We start from the raw sequence: 22,105 nt of genomic DNA on the forward strand, positions 1-22,105 counted from the left end.
CTGACTATAAAGTAGCTTTTGCTCATGCAACATTATGGCCAGAAATGCTTATAAAATATCATATTTAAAGAAGTACAGCCTCTTTCTCCACGGCAAGGATTAATCACAAACACATGGTGGCAAGAGCATTGGGATCAAGTGGACCCTCAGCAAGTCTGCAGATGGCACCAAGTTGAGTGGTGCTACTGACATACCTGAAGGATGGGATGCCATCCAGAGGGACCTGGACAAGCATGGCAGGAGGCCCTAGGGGAATCTCATGAAGTTCAATACGGCTAAGTGCAAGGTCCTGTGCATGGGTCAGGGCAATCCCAACAAATACACGCTGGGGATGAACAGATTGAGAGCAGCCTTGATGAGAAGGACTTGGGGGTGCTGGTGGGTGAGAGGCTGGACGTGACCCAGCCATGGGCACTCAGAGCCCAGAGAGCCAAACGTGTCCTGGGCTGTACTCAAAAAAGTGTGGCCAGCAGGTCCCAGCTGGGGCCGCCAACATAAGACGGATTTGAATCTGTTGAAGCAAGTCCAGATGAGGGAAAATGATCAGGGGTGTTGAGCACCTGTTTGTGAGGAAAGGCTGAGAGAGCTGGGGTTGTTCAGCCTGGAGAAGAGGCGGCTTTGGGGTGACCTTATAGCACCTTCAAGTACCTAAAGGGGAGTCTGTAAAAAGGCTGGAAAGGGAGTTTTTACAAGGGCATGTAGATAGGACAAGGGGGAATGGCTTTAAACTGAACAAGGGCAGATTTAGATTACATACATGAAAGAAATTCTTTACTTTGGAAAGAGGATGGTGAAGCACTGGAACAGGTTGCCCAGAAAAGCTGTGGATCCCCATTCCTGGAAGTGTTGAAGAGCAGGCTGGATGGAACTTTGTGCAACCTGGCCTTGTGGAAGGTGTCCCTCTCGATGGCAGAAGTGTTGAAACTAGATGATCTTTAAGATCTCTTCCTGAACACCCAACCCAAAATATTCCATGATTCTATAAACACCTGTATTAGTGGTGAACAGAACCTATCAGCCTGAAACAGGTAGTACAACCTATCTTCAAAGGACTGGAAAATACAACCTCACACCAAAATAAATTGGTGTGTATTTGTAAAAATGTAGCATCAGCACCATTTCCTGGACCAAAACAGTATGGATTTCCTAGAATATTCTAGATTCTGCCACAAAGGTTTTTCAATACACATCCATGATTAAAATAAAATTCAGACAATCATTTGGTCTCCATAGAGACATCAGATCAAATAATCAATATACCTCTTTCTCTTTCCCTAAAATGGATGCAATAATCTATACATGCACAATGGGATTAGGATTTATTGTTTTGCTTGAAATTTCTGCCTTGATGGCTATGCTTTTACTAAAACCATTTCTGAAAAATTAACAAAGCTGGCATATTCACGTCTTTAAACTCTAAACTTTCCTGACTGATAATTACTATCCATCTTAGTATTCCTTCTGAAAAAAATCCTTTTTTTCACCAGCCAGTGAAATTCAGAATGTGAACAAAGGCACCTGGTTCTAATAAATAAAAAATACCTTAATATGGCATCATCTCAGCAATGGCATCCAGCTAAAGGAGGGGTCTGCATTCTTAATACTGATTCATTGGTTCATGTCTGTCTCCATAATGTCATTTGTGCTACTCATAATCTGCCCAAAGCGTTCTGGTGGTCATCACTTTACAGCATACCAATTTTTGCTAAAATTCTGAAAAGCCATGACTAAACTGAAATTAATCTCTCACCCACTGGCTGTTCTGGTTTTTTCAGCTGATAAAGGTGTGATTTAGCCATCAAAAAAAATAGCCATCTATTTTACTATACTTATGCACACTTCTCTCTCTGTTCAACAGAACATATATTTCCAGAAAAATTTTTAGATTCTCTTTTGTTTTAGACATGCATTTTAGTACAGAACAAAGGATCTTCTGAAGATAAATATTTCTGGCTACCAGTTATAGAACCATGGTTGACTACTAGCTTTGGACAGATACCTAAATCTTAGCTTATTAAGACCTTAAGTTTCTGATTCCACTTCTACATTACCTCCCTTTCCGCCACTTTCTAATTTTAAGTATCTCCATCTAATGAAGCTTGTTTGTTAACTTGGCTCTTTTCACTTTGGGGTAACACTGAGAACCAACTGTGCACCAATCGAAAACTTGTCCCTACATGTAACACTTACTTACAACTTCAGAACAGAAAAAATGGGAAGTTGCTACTGTATTCATTTTCTGAAGGCTTTTTTGTTTGAATTACTCAGAAGTGAACATCATCAGGTTTGGAAGTTCTGTCCAAAAATTTACCAGATGTAGAAATCTGAGTGGAAATTGCATCAGATAGGTCCAGGAAAAAATTTAGTTGTGTAAGAGAAAATTTTTTTGATGTTATAGTTAGAAGTCAGCGTTGATATAGTGTGGCTGTTGACTCAATCACAACAGTCACAACACGTAGATGGTAATGGCTAAATCAGATTTACAGGTGATTTGGTTCTAGATGAAGTACAGTCAATCACCTGAATTAAGACTTTCAAAGACATTAAAAGCCATTAAATTTATTTTGTTCCCCCCTAACCTACTCAAAGACCAACCACAAAATCTCTTTCAGAAACAGAAAACAGAGCCTGTTAATCTCCAAAATGATAAAAGTCTGGCAGTCCTTGAGATACAATTTGGGTTACCAAGGGGATGAATCACAGTGATTAGTTCTCTCAGTCTTGGAAATTATTTGCCATAGAGGAAGATTTGTTCCATTGTTATAAACTATGTATGATCAAAAACTATGAAACAGTCAACCACATTGAAAACCTTTGTACTAACCAAATCCTTAAGACAGTCAGAAAAAAAAATCCTCTGTTACTTAGGTTTGTAGTTATATTCAATGACACAAAACAATGTAACATATACTAATGGGCATTTTATGTGGGTAAAAATCTGTAAAAGAAAAGAAACTTTCAGCATTTAAAATTCCATTCTAAATAGGCCATAGGTTAGGTTTATAACCCCACTAAAGAAGATATTCCTATATCACTGGATTTAACTGTATGTTTCCAAGAGAAATACCATAGTAGAAGGTGAGTGCTTCTTTTGAAAATCGAGTTCTCACAAGAGACATGCGCTCATTTTGGTCTGTTGAAAGTTATATTTGGGCACAGCACTAACCCAGTCTCTCTTCTACATAATCAGAAGAAAAAATCTGTTAGGAAGGGAGTTCTCCTGGCATGCAGAACAACCTCATTTTCTAAGAACTTATGTGCACAAGGGGGAAAAAAAAAGAAATTTACTTTTGCATTCATCAATTAATCTGAGTTGGGCTGTAAATTAGGGCAAGCCTAATTTACTGGGTGTTCTTTATGCTCTCACTACACTAGATGTAAGTAAACCAGGTAAAAAAGCAAAAGGTCAAATAAAAAACTCCCCAAACTCAGAAATGCAAGGACAGTCATGCTGCACCCCTGTTTCACTTCATGTTTGAGACCCTTGGTGTGGCAGCATACTGTATGCTGGCAACATTGCTTTGCACAGGGATTGAATGGAGACAAAATTGTTTAAGATGAATGTATGTTCATCACTGTCAACAGAGACAGCCCCTAACATCTTGGAAAATATGTTCAAAAGACAACAGTCTCCTGATCCACACCTAACTCAGTCTAGCCTGAATACCTTCCATTCCTAAAGAAGGTGTACATATTCATTTATCCTTTTATACAGAGAGAAGGAAAGTCATGCAATGTTATTACACTTTCTAACTGACAACACAAAATGAAAAATATTACAGAATTAGGTCTCAAGGGCTGTGTTGTGGTCAGAGTGAACCCCTTTATACAAAGGAGGAAGACAAAAGAAACTAAGAGCTCCAGAGAGAATGGTCATTGCAAGCTGAGTGGGAGAGAGTAGTGCTCCTATGTTTGCAGAAGGAAAACAGGGCTTTCCAAGACAAGGTTACTCAACTTATTTTTCCAGGATGCCCCACATGAGTTTTTATTTCTGGCCAAATACACTAGGCTAGTGTATTAGTTTTTTTGTGTACTAGTCGGGCTAATCATACAAACTACTATTTTTCCCTCATTTTCTTTCCTTACTTCCATGTGTGAGAATGTATTTTATATCTGCATTCCTTCCACAGACCATGTCTGCTTGTCCTGCAGGACACCAGTGGCCCAAAAAGCAATGGCTAAGAACCACTGCATTGGAGACAGGAATTTCTAAAGGAATTCAGACAGAAATAGACTGTGATATCTGGTACTACAAAAGAAGAAGAAAAAAATTTATCAAAAGAAAGCTAGTATGTAATCTATCTGAAATGACAAAATACAAAATCTAGCTCTTAGCAATATTTAAAAATGGGAATCAAAGCATGAGTATTACCAGAAGATTTTCTGGAATCCACCCAGTTCCTGACTCCACATCCTTCACCAAAGTGGAACAAGAAGACTGCAGTCCTGCCCTGCCTTATCTTCAACCTCTTCTGTGATCACTTGTGAGCTACTACCACACAGCTCTTAAAAATCCTTGTGGCAAGGGACAGGCAGGAAAATTGCCTATTTCCCTGGATCCTGTTATTTTCAAAGTATTAAGACTCATATATAACAGAGGCCTGAGCACTAAAATGGCCATCACTGAATTATCTTGCACTTGTCTTGCTAGGAAATACAGCTTCATAAAAAGCAGGGAAGCTTTTCCTGAGAGAAGGCAATGAACTTCTCTCTTTTGCAGCTAATAAACATGTATGTACAGCCAGTCTTGCTGGATCAAATGAAAAGCATTATAGCTAGTTGGTATCCTCTCTAATACTGCTCATTAAATATTATGAGAAATTGCAACAAGGTGGATATATATGATAGTCCTTTTTAACATCCCCCCAACCTCCAACCACAAACAGCTCTGACATTTCCTGAGCTAGAAGTAGTTTCTATCTCTATAAATACTCTCAGTGAGTATCTCTTAAGACAAGTTTGCCCAGACTTCTCTTAATTCACATAAACTTTTACCAAGAAGTTCCATTTCTTATCTATATGTATAGGACTGACAAAATATATGAAGAATTCCAGGTTTTCTTCTTTCTATCCATTTAAAATCACAGGCTCATTCTTCTCATACAGACCAGCTCTTATGATGGCTGGTCTAAAACAGGACATTTCTTTAGAGTGCCTTAGCCTTTCAATTAAAGCAAGAAAAAAGTTTTAGCTATAGGTATATGTAAGTTTCATCTCCAGAGCTGATGTCCAATTAAGAGTATTATGTACAAATGCCCTCTTGCCCTCTATCATTGCTTCTTCCATGTACAAATGCCATCTTCTATCATTGCTTCTTCCACTTAGCTTAATGTTCCTGTTTCTGCACAATCATAATGGTATTCATTTTCTCAGCATAGAGGCATTTGTCCTGGACTATCTGACTTTTCTGTAAGGTCTTTTCATCCTTCAGGCTGCTAACTACTATTTTGCTTCAGGTTTGACATTCATTTTCACAGGACTCCTCATATATGCTTCCATCACATCTTTCTTTTCGTTTTCTCTCTTGCCCTCTAATTAGCACAATACTGGTTATCCCAGCCTTTCCATTTCCCCGTCAAAGCTACTATAACCCCCCTTGCCATTATATGATCTTTTTAATGTCTTTCTGCCTTGGTAAGTTCCATACTACCTGCAACATGGTAAAAGATGTTCACATTCAGCAGCTGTTTAGTGAGCTTCTTTGTCTATCAGATACATCGTGTCCAAAGACCAAATTCATTTCCTGTTGAACACGCTTGCTTCTGTTATGATTCTGCTACATGCCACCAGCTCTACCTTATGGGATGCAGCCAATTACTGGCACTATTTTGACCCCCTCAATAAATTAAACTGCCAGAAGCAGAGTGCTATGAAAAGAAAGCATTACTAGTATCTGACAGATGGACATTCTGAAAGGAAGTTGGTCTAAATTAGAGCAGAAAAAAGGTTGGTGGCTCATGGACAAGAAGCAAGACAAATACCTGAATCCTTCAGGCACTGTATACAAGACTACTTCCATATTCAAAATGTCATACAAGATTAGGGAAGTAGCAATTGTGAGCATTCAGAAAGGACCAAGTGCCACTCGTCAGTCCAAACCCACACAAGCTTTCTAAGTCAATCCATGAAGCCTCTGTCTGAATGCCCTTCATCATACAGATGATCAGGGCATATCCTGTTCACTTGTTACAGGTTTCTTCGGCACATTGACATCATGTAAATAACAGGCCTGCTTACACATTTTTTTTTCATCTGAACAGTTCCTCAAAGGAGGATTGTGCATTTTGGAAAAAATTAAATGTGTTTGTGGAAAAAAAAACAAACCAAACCAAACCATAAACTTTACAAAAAACCAAAGTATTAGTCTTGCCTTTGTTTTCTGGAGTCAAAAAACTCACATTATTTGTCTCCTTCTATTTCCTTTAGTTCCTCTATGTAATACAATAGGGTTTTTTCTTCACCTGTTGTCAGTTTGAATTTCTTTCTCCATACAAACTATCTTAAGTGCAGTAGATCATGAAATAGTCCCATTTCCTCTGAAAATACTTCACCAGGCACATGCATATTAACTGTTTTTCCTTGGATGGTTAGTAGGAATGCTTTCATTTTTGTGCCTTTATTTAGTGGTTGTTAAATAAAGAACTTATAATTTAAAAAGTAATTTCTTATTCTTGTTCCCAAAGTGTCCAATTTGGTATTGTTAAATAAAATTCCATTTCTATTACCTGACACTTGAAAGTTAGTAGGGTTTTTTTTAATGTACAATACAGTGATCCTCTTCTATACTGTTAACACGTTCCCACTTGCCATCATTTACAATCATTATTAGCATAGATGTACTATGTATTAAGTTTACCAACTATTTGAGTCCTAAAACCTTTCCACAATGCATTTTAAGTCTGATGCCCTCTCCTGTCAAAACAGCTTGTCATTAGGTCCTCACCCACTCTTCTTTCCACTACTATAGTCAGTGTCATCCAGCAAATTACCTTGATTCCTTTTGTTCATACAGTTGAAGAATCTTACATTTGCACCCAGCCAGCTGAGATGTTCTCACACTTCAGCTCTCACCTTTTTACTTCACTGTTAGCATATGTGATACTATATCATGTGTGATCATATCCACCAAAATCTAGAAATCCTAATCACAGAATTCTCCAAAGAAATTGCAATTGAAGTAAATTGTACTAATGGCTGTTAAGAAGTCTTGTAAGTTGACTAGAATTTGAATATCTTTTGGAGAAGAGATCAGATATAAGCAGTCCCAGAAGATTTCAGTACACTGCAGAAAGTACATGTCCTAATTGTAGCTGAATGTAGAATTCTGAGACATTAAATATCTAGGTGTTGTTTTTTATTTAGCTCAGCTCATTTTGGAATGCTACATTAAGACAAACAAATATAGGCCTTGCTAGTCACCATCACAAACCAAACCATCTATAAAGGAAAACCAGAAACCCCTATGAGAGTTTACTTCATATTCTTTTCTGCAGAGTGGGCTTTATTTCCAAATAAAATAAACCAAAGTCAATAGCATCTAATCTATCTTGGGTAACAATGCCCACTGAGTATCATTCTTGCTGTCACAACAGAAAAACTCATTTCCTGTGGCAGACCTAAATTTCTTTTTCTTTTTATAAATACACATAAATAATAACCTGATGGGCAGAAAAGTAAGAACTTTATATATATGTATAGATACCATCATATATATATAGATAGATAGATACCACACTAATTTTAGAGTAAACAGCTCAGCAAATTACACCACTGACAACTTCCATCTGAGTTACTGACTGAATTAATTGATGTAAAATTCTCTGTATTTCTCAAACTGCAATTAATGAATAAATAAAGTCCTAACAGGTAAAAACTGGGGAAAGAATTTGTTTATGAAGAGTGAGTAATAAAACAATCTGGGTTAAACCAGAAAATACCAAGATGATTACAAAAGAACAATATGTTTATTCAGGAAAGATTGAAGGAGATTAGCCCTCAACTACACTGAAAAGAAAGTGGAAAAAGCAGTTTCTCTAATAGAAGAAAAAGGAACTGATATACTACCTGCTTTTTCTTATCTGACCAAGAAATAGCAATGTAAATACAGAGCTAAATTCTCCAGAGATGCTGTTTTGTTTGATATCATAATTTCACATGTAAGATCTGCATGCATTGCCCATAATATATGTAAGCTACTATAAACACCCTCATGTGACACAAAGACCCTGATGTCTCTGAGCTCTTACAAAATGCACCTAATACAAAATGCACCACCTCTTACTTCCAGAACAAAATGCAAATTGACTAGCATTAAATAAAAATGAGTTCCTTTTGTGCGACCCCTGTATCTTCCCTCAGTCACTTGTGCCCCTTTCAACCCAGCATAATTTCAGAACGACTTCAAGCTGTTCTAACATAGCACTGAGAAACAGCTTGCACTGAGCAGCAGGAGAGGGCAAAAGTGAGCTTTAAATAATATCTCTACACTCCCATTTTCATGGTATTTACATTATGGCTCCTGTCCAAGCCTCTGGTCCTGTGATTTCAACGCAACAACTGCACAGCAAGAGTGCAACATTTTGCTCTAATCTACAACATGAATCTTATTAAAATTCAGCAAAGAGCCTGCATGGGCTGCTTTTTTTTTTTTCTTTGTAGATTCATTATAACTATATAGATGTTATAAATTTGCTGCTAAAGTGGTTCACGGGACCTGAAAGCACAGCTGATTTCACTTTACAGAATGCTGTCAACATTAATTTTACAAATAGTCTTAGTTTATAAAAATAATATCTTCGAAGTATAAGTTACATTGACAGTTTAAAGTACACTGTCAGATTTCTCTGAGTTCTGTTGAGCTTGTACAATTAAAATAGTGTATTTTTCAGATTTAGTCCAGTGTAACTGTTCTTGATCCAGATCCCTGTCACAGCAAAATCATTCCCACCCTGACTTCTTTCCCACCCTGACTCCTCATTTGAAAAAACTCACCAAAATCTTGATCTTCAGATACCCATCTATGAAATACTCTCCTATCTTCTCTTTCCTTTTCTCATTACCAGCTTTTAGGGAGCCTACATAACATTTATATGATGTTTGCATGTATGTAAGCGCTGATTCATGACAGTTCCTCCACTGGTGACTTGCAGATCATTATGTGGAAGGCAAAGGCAGCTGAAAAAATATTATACCAGACTGCCTGGTCACAGGTTATGGGGAGATGCAATTACCTGAAGTCTGGCAGCTTGATGATTTGTTGGCCTAAAACATGGAAGGATGCATTTTCCTGGAGTCCAATGAAGAAAACTGCCTAAGACACACTACAGAAAAGTGTTCTAGAAAGGATCTTACACTAGCTCAGTTTCTCTTAAAGAATTCCCACATAAGCTTCAACTTAAACAGTGAGATAAGCCTTATTTGGAATCTCAATTACGCTAAATGACACCTTTTCTTTCCAATTAATATGTACTTCTGAATACAGATGTATCATTTTACTAATAACAGGAGTCTTTGTCAAAGAATATTTGAAGTTCAGCAATGTGATGTAAGCATTGGAGGGTTCTGTAAAGCACAGAACTTTGTAAAAGAGTGAAATCTTTGACCCAAGACTCTACAGAAGGCTTCCAAAAAACTGTTGAAACATTGACAAAAGTAGTGGAACTTAATTGCTCGTTGCAGTTGCAGAACTGACATTTACCTCACATTTCCTCTCCAAACTATTTGAGGCCAGGAATTTGCAACCACTTTGATGTGCATTTTAGAGCAAGCATGCAGGATTAGGACACGGGGCGGCCTAGAGAGGGTGCTGAACTTACACTCACCATCTTTTTTTTGAGTTGGGTTTAAAGACCATGTTTAAAACCCTCAAGAGAGGCACTTTTTTGATAGCAATAAAATTGTAATATCTTATGAATATTTGAACATCCAGTGCTACACTTTAAATAAACAGCATATGAATTTTAAAAGTACAATCACTGGCCAACATGGCCTGTCCCACAAAATGTACAGCATGTGCTCTTTGCACTGAAGTCTGAACTGAACATGCCTTTTACATTGCCAAGGTCGTCTTCAGTACTGAAGACTCAACCCTGGTTCCACACAAGAAATACAATTAGTTTTACAAGATCTGTATTGTTTATAGTGGATGCATCTACATTTTTATACACAGAATAGTTCCCAAGACAGCATTTCTTGCAAAAAATTTTTAATGAGTACAGTTCTGGGTTTTCCAGTAAAGGACTGTAGTATCATATCTGTTAGCATTTTTGTAGTGTGATATGCAAAGAAATAATACCAACCATCACATGTAGTATCTGTTACTGTTTCTGATTTTTCACACTGGTTATGATGCCCTAATTCGTAAACTCTTGGTCCCATTTTCACTCAGATTCTTGGTGCTTTGTCTCACATCCTGTGTCATTGTATGAGCAATAGAGTAAAACTTTGAACAGGAGCACACATATTATCTTTCCAGTCTCTGCTTATATTTCCCTCTGCTCTGATGCCTTTAATGTTTAGGCTACACTAGTTATTTATATTTTTATACATTATATAGATTATATAAATTACCAGTATGTACTAAAGTTTAGAGAAAAGACAAACTGTCTTTTCTCCTTTTAGGTAAGCACTATCTCTACTTCCTACCTGTTCATTACCACTTGAATGGCTGATAGCGAACTATTCAACAATTTCTTTCTTGGCTACTTACCTAAGATGATGGAAAATTGTAGCTGAATTGGATCCATGGGTACAACTTTAATATAAACAGAAAAACAAGTACAGGAAACAGAATACAGAAAAAACAGGGCTAGGTAAAGAGAACACTAATAATCTCCAAATTCAGAAAATATACAACTTCTGAAATTAACTAAGACTCCCTTAAAGCTACACAGAGATTAAAAACTGGTGTTTGTCTGACAGATCTGAATACAATAGTTCTCTCTGTACTATAACAGGCTTTCCTTTGACTGTACAAGTTTTCAATATCTGTTGTTGGCAACTCCAGACGCTATGAAAAGTAAGGGTAAAAAAACTAAGGGTAAAAAATTAAGGAAAAATAATGATTAGTAAATGCCAATATTTCTGAGAAATAAAATATACCAAAGATGACTTGCACATATGTGGAAGTACTCTCAATGAGCATATAAGAGACACCACATGAAATAATATAGCATTATGAAAACAGGATCCTACCCCAAAACTTTCAGGCTCTTCAAAGATTCATATTGTGTAGAAATAAGCAAAGGAGGAGAAAGGAAATAGTTTAGGCAACCCATATCCAAGTATAATTGGATAGCATTCACCTGTTGAAGGGCAGCTTAATACAAAACAAAAGCTTCCCAGAATTTTGCCTTGTTTCAACTAACAGGAAAAGTCCAGAAAGAGATTGCATTCTGTCTGTCACAACTTCATTCCTCATAAACCATCTTTTCTCAGGAATTCCTAAAGGAATGGTTCCTTTAGGACCTTGTAACAGTCCAAAATTTGTGAACATATTGCATTGCTTATCACAGTGGGCAGGTCAGCCCCACCCATGTCTGCCTGGAGCTGCTGCCCTTTCAGGCCATGTCTGTAACAGCAAATTAAGTTGCGCCAAGAAGCATTTCAAGGCTATCAAATCTGTCTATGCTGTGAAACTGCCAGCATGTTTTGTCGCATGGTTTTTATCCAGGCTTGCAAGCACTAACAGTTCTTGGGCAGAGTACAGGACTTAGCAAAGGACAGAGACCTTCCCAATATAAGATCTGGATATGTCCATTCTCTTTCAGAGACTGAAAGAGTTTAAACACATGGACAAAAGCTATTCCATTCCAGCTGAATAGCAGTGCCCAAGGACAGTCTTGGAAAGTTTCATTTGCTAATACAGCTGGATCCAGAGAAGTCTCAAATTCCAGCATGGGAACACGGTCCCCAGGGAAGTGGTCACACCACCATCTGGACAATGCTCTCAGGCACATGGTGTAACTCTTGGGGTGTCCTTTGCAGGGCCAGGAGTTGGACTTCATGATCCTGATGGGTCCTTTCCAACTCAGCACATTCTATGGTTCTATATTACCCTCTTCAAATCACTTTGTCTGATGTATAACAGTAGACACATTTGATTTTCATGCTGAGATGAGGAAGTTTCATTTTCAATACTAGATTTACTATCCTCATCTGAAAAGATTGTGTATTCAAAGCAGCAGCTACATATTGTCACCAGCAGCTGAAAAAGGAATAATGAAATATACTTTGCAGTGGCTATCACAGGAATTAGAAACACTTAGATGAGACAGATGTGACAAAGTCAGGACCTGAAAATCCTGTGATGAAACATTTGCTACATTTGCTATGCTCTTTCTCCACATGCTACTCATATCTCCACTTTTACTGCTTCAGCTTTCACTTTCTACTCAACCAGTGTATTTAGTGATTCTTGAACTGATTCTTATAGCCCCAGTCAGTCAGGTATCTCTGAAATATTGCACTGCCTCTACACTTTTAAGTCAGTGCAGGATGCTCCCCCAAAGACTTCAATATCAAGGCAATTTTCATGCATACTGGTACTCCTACAGAGCCTTCTAACATACATGCACGTGCATGCACACACTCACAAACACACACACACTTTCTTCCTTAATCTGAATTCTTCTCACTGCTAAAGGACTGTTAGGAAGCTTGTAGAGGAAAAATCAGGTGCCTAGTATTTATAGATTTTTTTTAACAGCTACAATAGTTTTAATTATTGAATGATGACATTGCATTTTCTCAGTCAGCTTATAAAACCTAGTCTTCACTAAGTTCCTAAGCCCTCTGATGATTTATAGAAACTGTTGATGTAAAGGAAGCAACATTTTGGCTATCAAATGAAACTGTCACAAACACTTCTATGAAGGATATGCTGACACAAGCAGCTCTTTTCCTGTCTTCTCTAAAAGGATATCTTTCTACGTGATTATTGCACCTAGTCCCTGAAGTCTATGGCTAGACTCAGGGAAAAGCTATATAAGAAGTAAAAGGCAGCACAGTATTCTTACTTGATATTTGCACCAAAGTGCTACAATCGGATATGGCTGTATGAATACAGTTTAACTTTTTTGTGCAATAAACAGATCACAGAGGGAAAATTTGATACTTCATTCTCAGACAAAATTTGTACTGAGATCAGTTTGAAGTTAGTGAGAGTTCTGATCAAGTAAATTTTAAAAATAAGCCAAAGATGAGGTATGGATAAGCTCTCAGTTAAATATGTTGACTTATCTTTGCAAATTTTATGCTTTCTTCTAGGAGCCAGTATCTGGACTTTATTTTTCCTTATTTTTTTCTCCCTGTTCTGTGATTTATTTTGACATGTTAGCTAACAAATTCTATTGTCCAAATAAGCCTATAGTTTGTCTATAAACTCTTGCAGAATGTTATTTGTATTATACAATTGACAGTTCACAAAAGTAATGCAAGGCTTTATACCACCACAGGTACAGATAGATTTAAAAGGTTCTTATTTTTATTTTCTGATTTACACACCTTTGAGCTTTTAATAATTTTAGTTAGAATGTATTGTTGTCTAAATTAATATTGAGAAGTCTTTTTTTTAATTCAATGTAAGTTTGAAAGTAAAAAAATCTTATAGCCTTCTAGTTCCAGCTCTTCCCTTTAATATTACTAATTCAAACCAAATGGAGGAAAAAATATATTACTTTTTATTATTTTAGACTGTGAAACATCCTAAAGTCCTTTAATGGACTTTTATCTTTTGTCTGTATGTGCTGCATACAGACAAAACTTCTTTACAAAATTTTTGTATAATTTAAATGGAGAAATCAATATCTTTTAGGTAAAGCACAGTATTTTTGGATTGCTGTCCTCTAAAAGGTAAGAGGCATGTTAGTATTCTGTCTTCCTGATGTCCATAGCAGAATGTCACAGTTATAATGTGCTGTGAAGCAAAATTTTGGGGCCAGATGGTGGTCCTATGACAAGGTAATGTGCTACCACTAATCAATATAGCACTTGAACTCTGAACGTCTTTCAATTCCAGTAGTAACTATTGTGGAAAGAAGGTGTTTGGCTCAAAAGGAAAAGAAGCAAATGCTCCCAGCAAAATGCTCCCAGTAGGCTCGTTCTGACTATATGAAAATGATACTACAGCAAGGACTAGATGGAGCCCCAACCTCTCTTACAGAAAAATGAAAGAAGACAGTTCAAGAATAAGACGCTATTACCTCCAAGCAAGAAAAAAACTCAAACAAACAAAAGACTTGCACAGCATCCCAGACAGCACCTATCTCAATCTGATAACCCTTCCTAGTCCATCTGTGATAATCATACTGTGAATTTTATTATTAAATAATGACTCTGCTTCCTTGAGTGCCCATGCTGACTTTAAACAAACTTGTAACCTTCACTGTGAAGCATATGAGAATCTTACTCTGACGGAATCTGCAAGCTCCAACAGGCTTCAAGCTGAACACAATGTAGCTTGCTGAAAGCACTATTAAACAGGAACTTTAACCTAGAAGAATATGTACAATATTGTAACAGGACATATTGGATTGGATCAATTGTGTGTCTAGCTAGGGAATTTTAGAGACTTAACAGCATTCCTATTTACATATTTCTGCATTTACTGTCAAGCAAGAATAGCAGAGCAGCATCATTCCATGTATTTCTTCTCTTAAGTGCATAGCAAAAGTGATTTGGTTCTGATTTTGTCATTCAGAACACATTTTAAAGTTCCATTTCCAGTCTTCTGACTTTAAAAAACTGTGAGACTTTCAATAATATTTTATTTCTTATATGCTGAACATCAGCTATCACATTATGTCACCAAATAGTTTGTTGCTGATTTTGAGGGAAGTGTTACAACCTCATACAAGTGTTACAAGCTCATGTTTCTACTGAGATTTAACATCAAATCACACTCACTATGATTCATTTGATTTTATATTCTATTGAATATAAACTGCCTTTCATAAATGAATGAATGAAATGGAAATGGATACTGCAAGAGCACTATTCACTTTAGAAAGTTATTTTCTTAACCAATAAAAATAACGAAGTATCGTATGATACAGACACAAGTTATATATATAGACAATGCCTATTAAGAACAATTCTGCTCTTCATGTAACTTAGGAAATCGAGTAATAGTGCTCTATTTCAGATTTCGTGCACTAGAATAGCTTTCTGAGATCCCTTACTGAATTTATTGAAGGTCTCAGAGGTGCAACAATCAAAGGATTTACTAGCAAGCTTAACTGGAACACAATGCTCCAACAGAAAACACTCCATCTAAAAAGCAGAGACAATAAGTGAGCTGTTGCAATTTGAGTTAATTTGGTAATGACAAGGCCTTTTAAGAACTGGCATTAGAAATTTAGGGGGAAAAAAACCCAAATAACCACTGACACAAAGACAAAGCGATGGCTGGTAAAAACCTTTCGTATGGAAGTGTGAATTTAAGTCTTGTCTCTAACCCTATATCCTGGCACAAGACTCTTCATGAAGCAGGAAGGTCTCTTCTATGCTCTGAGCCTCTGTTTCCTCTTTCCTAAGGGATACAGAGCTCTTGGGTTTGTTTCAACCATTTTGGTTGCAAGTTTTTTCAGGCAAGCACTGTCAGAGCCTGTTTCGACTCTGATGTTAATGCCATGCAAAGAACAACACAAAACACATTTTTCTAGAATTGGGAAGAATACAGCTGCTACATCCCATCCATGCTAGGGATAGACCTGAACACATCTAGATCACTGGATGGCTTTGAGCCAAACACATATTTGTGACATGGAGAGGAGAAACATATACTGGTGTCAAACTAATCACATGACAACATTTTAAACTAGCATTGCTGCTTTTGCTAGGAAAGACATGAACAATAAAATCTACTGTAATGGATACTTGGTGATTAGAATTGTGTAAAAACTACAATATCAACACAATTTTATTGCTCCATTATAAAAAAATAATAAGACAATGTCAACGCGATCTCCCACATTAAACTACTACAATTAAACCAGCATGATATTGAAGTGTTTTATATATATCTATATCTATATCTATATCTATATATCACATTTTATATTCTTGGAATATATAGTTACCTAGTATGTACCACTGTTATACTGATGATAATAGTGATAACCTATGCTTAAAAAGGTAGAGAGGCAAAAAGTCTATGTTCCAGTTCTAGGGGGCACAGAACAATAAATTATTTGAGATACCAAGGGCTGAAGCCTAATGAGAAAGAGCCTAGAAAACCCTGGGAAATTATCCTTTGTGCCATATTAAAATATTAAATTTATCTGCTGTTTAAATCATATTTGATGAACTGGTCAGATTTGAACCAAGATTTTCTGAAGCTTAATGGCTGCCCATCAATAAACGAACTTGAAATTATTTGTATTCATGGAAAAAAACCCAGGAAATCTGGGGTTTAAGGCTGTTACAAATGTCTCACAAAGGAAACACTGCTCAAAATCCTCAAGCACCCCAGGAGGACCTGAAGCTTAAACTCCTCATTATTAAAGGTCACGCTATTCCTCCTTCACCTTTTAGTATCACCCTATCACCCAAGAACGATGAGATGTAAGCATCAGTGAATCTGTCCTAAATCCCATCATGTCCTGGAGTGCACCAGGCACAGCCAGGCAAGGGAAGGGATTGCCCCACTCCGCTCTGCACTAGGCAGCCTCACCTCAAGTCCTGTGTGTGGTTTTGGGCACCATAATACAAAAAGGACACAAAAAAATTAGAGAGCATCCAAAGAAGGGACACAAGGGTGGTGAAGGGCCTTGAGGGGAAGCCATATGAGGAACAGCTGAGGACACTTGGCCTGTTCAGCCTGCAGGAGACCAAGGGGAGACCTCACTGCAGCTACAACTTCCTTTTGAAGGGAAGTGGAGGGGCAGGCACTGATCTCTTCCCTGTGGAGACCAGTGACAGGACTGAGGGAATGGCATGAAACTGTGTCAGGGGAGGTTTAGGCTGAATATTAGGAAAAAGTTTTTTACCCAGAGGCTAGCTGGGTGCTGGAACAGGCTCCCCAGGGAGGTGGTCATGGCATCAAGTCTGCCAGAATTCAAGAAGCTTTTGACAGGACTGTCAGGACTATCCCATGGAGTGATAGTTGGGTTAGTCCTGTGCAGGGCCAGGAGTGGGGTCCCTTCCAGCTCAGGATATTCTGTGATTCTATGGAATAAGTTTTGACTATTATTTATTTTTGATGAGAGTTTGCGGAAAAGGAAACCTATTCCCTGGTATCTCATTTTTTTCCACTGGGCATCTTTCTACTGTCTCTAGGATATGGGCAAGGGGTTTTGTATGCCTGGGTAACACTGTCTCTTTGCACATGTTTTCTTCCTCAGCAGAAGATGGAAGATGTTTCAGGTGATCCAGATGACAGAACAAAAAATTATGCCTTCTGTTATGCATCCACTGTCATAGCTCCTAAATGAATTCAAAATTTTTAAGGGAAGACACTAGATCCTAAAACTGGTATTTCAAGGTACTTTGATATAACATGTACCACTTTCAATAGTCTACATATTGCACAGGTGTTTATAGCTCACTGCACAGATATTAATATGTATCAACCTGTATTATTTCCTAAAGGAATTTAGTTCATGATAAATAACTGTATTCAATACCTGAAAAATGCTGTTTGCACTCTAATATTCAAGACAGAAAAACTATACAAGAAATAATTAACTGCAATTTCATTCCCATGCTCTCTCTCTCTCTATATAAAATGCTTATGATACTCAACGCAAACCTGCAGTTGTGTAAATGCTATCAAAACTACTACATTTTGCTTAATTCACAGAATTATTTTTTAGCTTACCCAGATCTGCAGTTTAATTCTTTTTTCATTTTTGAAAACTGTTTTTACTTTGAAATCGATCCCAACTGTGCTTACAAATGCAGATGTAAAGGAATCATCAGCATATCGGAACAAAAAGGAGGTTTTTCCAACACTGCTGTTGCCGATAATGAGCAGTTTGAACATGTAATCGAAGTTCTGGTCAGATGTATCTTTCTGGCCATATCTGGAATCTTGAACAGATGCCATCTGTAATTCAAAATAAAAAAGAAATATCTCATTGCCTCTTTTATCATAAAAAATTGAAACATTCAGATTTTATTGGATTTTTTCATACCAGGTATTAATGAAGCTCAAGAAGAATATCTTCCTGAAAGATTAGTAATGTGTATGCTTCAATGTGAACTTCAAGAAAATCACAGAGGTTTAATTCTTTTTTTTGTGATTCTTGTATCCAGTAGTAGTTCTGGTAGCAAAAGAGGATGTAAACATGACTGGTAACTGGTACCAAAACAATAAATAATAATTCTAAAAATCCCGGACAATTCCTGAGTATACCACTAAAAATATTTGTTTTCAGAAAATGTGATGAATAGATGGTGAAAATACAATGACACTTCATTTGTACAAGAAAGAAATAAGAGGTCAATAACAATACTGTGTTTTGACACCGTAGGTATATTTCCAAACAGAAACTTAGTAAGTTTTACATCTAATAAAATTCTTGAACTATTTATTTTATTGTAAATATGTTGCTATCTTTTGCCATGCCTATAAACTTACTCAAAGCATTTTGCCTTTACCAGTTTTTAGTTATCATACCATTATATAGTGAGTATATATACCTCTGAAATAAAGTCTTGATTTTTCCCCAGTACTAGCATATTCTGTAGTTTTTTGAATTTTCACTATTAATGCAACATCATCGTAAGTAGTTAGAATAATAGAATGTTAAAGTTTGGAAGGGACATTAAAGATCATCTAATCCCAACCCCACTGCCAGGGACACTTCCCACTAGACCAGGTTGCTCAGGGCCTTATCTAATTTGCTTTGAACAGCACCAGGGTTGGGGCATCCACAACATCCCTGGGCAACCTGTTCCAGTGTCTCACCACCCACACAATAAAGAATTTCCTGCTAGTGTCTAATATAAATTTCCCCTCTTTCAGTATGTACCCATTCCTCCTTACCCTGCCACTCCAGTTCCTGTCAGACAGTCCCTCTCCAGCTTTCCTGTAGGCCCCTTCAGATACTGGAAGGTGTCTGTGAGGTCCCCACACAACCTTCTCTTCTCCAGGCTGAACAGCCCCAACTTTCTCAGCTGGTCTCAGTAGGCCAGGTGTTTCAATCCTCTTATCATCCTCCTGGCCCTCCTCTGGACTTGCTCCAACAGTTCCATGTCCCTCTTATGTTGAGGACCCCAGAGCTGGATGCAGTGCTCCAAGTGGAGTCTCACAAGAGCAGAGCAGAGGGATAGAACCTCCCTCAGTCTTCTGGCCACTCTCCTTTGGATGCAGCCCAGGATTCCCTTGGCTTTCTGGGCTGTGAGCACTCACTGCCTGCTCGTGGTGCATTTTTCATCAGCCATCACACCCAAGTCCTTCCCCACAGGGCTGCTCTCATTGACTTCTCTGCCCAGCCTGTTGGTGTGTCTGGGATTGCCATGACCCAGGTGTAGGACCTTGCACTTGGCCTTGTTGAACTTCATGAGGTTTGCAGAGGCCCATCTCCTAACTGTGTCAAGGTCCTGCTGGATGCCATCAACATTTCAAAATTTGAGTCCTTAAAATACAGTTTTTAATCCATATGAAACACCTGAATAAGCAGAGATTAGTGAATATTGTTAAAGAGCAACCTACTTTGCTCTAGGGACTTCAAAGATCATGGATTCCATTTATAAAACGTACACCTTAGGCTTTCACGAACATTTCAGAGATTAACATGAAAACCTGACCAAAGTTCTACCTGGTCGCAAAAATAAAGATGGCAAAAATAAAGAACCTTGAGTGTTTCATCTAAGTTTTTTTTAAAAAAAAAAAAAAATTAAATATTTTGAGAGCCTGTGGAGGTTTTTGAATGTGATTATTCTAAGAACAACACTTTTGCATGCTGATTTGAGACAGAAAGACAGACACCATAACCTAACATAAAGGCTTACAGAAAATCAGCTCATGTAAAAGCTTTCTAATTTAGGCATCTCAGAATGCATTTGGGCAATCAGAAAGGACAACTGGAACCAGGGTGAGAGATGTGCACTAACCCATACTCTCAGCAGAATTTTAGTTACTCTGTAATTGTTTCAAGCTAATTCTTCTATCTCATATCATCATAAACATTATGCCAGCTTCTTTGGACTACTGAAGAGGCATATAAGAGTGGGGACAAAAAGTTCTGAAGAAGACATTGGAAGTAGCAAGCTTTTAATAGAAAATTCAGTGTCAGACATATTTCATAAATGATACAGTAGGGAGTGTTTGGTTTCAGAATTTGATTTCAGAATTACCTTCCTCATTAAATGTAGTATTGAGTACCCACATGCTCATAACCTGAGTGCTTGCATTGGCCTTAATATTTATTCATTTCTTCCTCAGGTATGCAACAAAGAAGCTTTAGAATAAAAACCGGAATATTGGCAGACATACACATTACTAATCTTTCAGCTTTCTGATTTCTTCTATAGAAAAGACAGAAACCTTCACTACTGTCCTGTATGGCATAACTATTTGGGGACATTTTGCTTAGAACACAAGAAAAAGAAAATCAAATGTTGCTTATATGAGTCTACTCACAAGTCGCTGCAAAGCAGTGTAACACAGGGCATGCTGACATTGTGCAGAGTTTGCAACAACAAGTCAATGAAGTCTATCAGAGCAAAGTCTGCAGTGGCTGTGGGTGCCAGTGTGTCACCACAGAGTGACAGCCTGTTCCACTGCCCTTCCAGGTCCTCTCTGCTGTGCTGTAGCTGATAGCAGTAGTTACCACTTATAGCAAGGAGGAACATCATATTCTTTCCTTATTTTACCTCCTAGGAAGACTTTCACATCGCTTGTTCAACCAGTTTAAGATTTACAAAGAAAGGTTTAAGCTTTCATGTATTTGTTGCCCTGAGTCCTATGAAGCTTACAATTCATCTCCATGTACTTTAATGCCTAACATTTCAGAAACAGTATGATTCAGTGAGCAGAGAAATCAGGAGATCTGGATTCTAATAATAGTCCTGATAAACCATGTATATTGTGTAGCCTTCCTGAGTAAGAATGTGTTTCCTGTGGATAGTTTTATGTGTAGCCTTCCTGAGTAAGAATGTGTTTCCTGTGGATAGTTTTAAACATAGAGTTTACCCACAGAAATTTCAGTGCTCCTCTAAATTAATGTGGTTATATGCATTAACTATGCAATAGTTTCCTTAACATTTCTTTAAAAAAAAAAATAAAACCCAACACCTTCACTGTGCCATGAACTTATGAAGTCATAATTTGTAATATCATAGGCAGAATTACAGGCATGTTGAACATAGAATCAGGGGCGGGAGTATGTCTGCTTATTACAGGATGCAAAAGGCATAGGAAAGGCATAGGAAAGGACTCATTTCTCCAAGAGGATTAGTGAGGTAATAATTGAAACTGTTTGGAGAGACTAACTTTAGCCTAGAGAGCCAGTCTCCCTAGACTACTGATAGTGATCCTTTCTCCTGTCCAAAACTCAAATGAGCCTACACTTACGTGAAGAAACCTCAGACTCCATGCAGTTGCTAAGACTTTGCCATTACTTCCCAAACTCACTCCTTCTGTAGTCAGCAAAGAGACAAATTCTTCCAAGCACAATCCACATTAAGCTCAAAACCTAAATGATACCCTAAAGAAATATCTGTAATTCTGCTGGCTGTAAGAGAAATCTAGATGCTTGGTCCTCTTGAACTTTTTGAGTAAGCCTGCAGAGCTTCTCTTTCTTAAATGCAAGCTGCTGACTTAAAAATTAATTATCGAATGCACTGTAAACCACTTCCCAAGGTATTACTATGTCAGTTCGCTCCTGACAGTACTTGTCCCTACTATTGGAGGCATTTGTAAAAGAAATATGAAGAAGTTAGTGCTGATGCTATGTTCCTCTTTTGGAACTGATGCTGGAAGCAATCACTAGGAATGCTGTGTTCCCACCTGTAATTAAACACTACATACATGGATAAGAACCAAATAAACCTCGCTAATATTATGATATTCTGTCTCAAAAAAAGTAAAATGCATACTTTTATTTCGACAAAGTTCTTTTCTCAAAGGTTAAATGGATATATTAAATGAGCATCACTT

At 37.5% G+C, this 22,105-nt stretch overlaps 1 protein-coding gene across 1 annotated transcript in view; it reads right to left on the bottom strand.

Moving 5' to 3' along the window:
- RAB3C (RAB3C, member RAS oncogene family) overlaps window positions 1-22,105 on the bottom strand; it is a 129,184-nt gene that overhangs the window by 101,738 nt on the left and 5,341 nt on the right. Inside the window, exon 2 of the mRNA XM_048291351.1 lies at window positions 17,819-18,046. Coding sequence (XP_048147308.1) covers window positions 17,819-18,046 — 228 coding nt within the window. The remainder of the gene's footprint in view (window positions 1-17,818; window positions 18,047-22,105) is intronic.

The sequence above is a fragment of the Corvus hawaiiensis genome, chromosome Z, assembly GCF_020740725.1.
Source record: "Corvus hawaiiensis isolate bCorHaw1 chromosome Z, bCorHaw1.pri.cur, whole genome shotgun sequence".
Taxonomy (NCBI): Eukaryota; Metazoa; Chordata; class Aves; order Passeriformes; family Corvidae; genus Corvus; species Corvus hawaiiensis.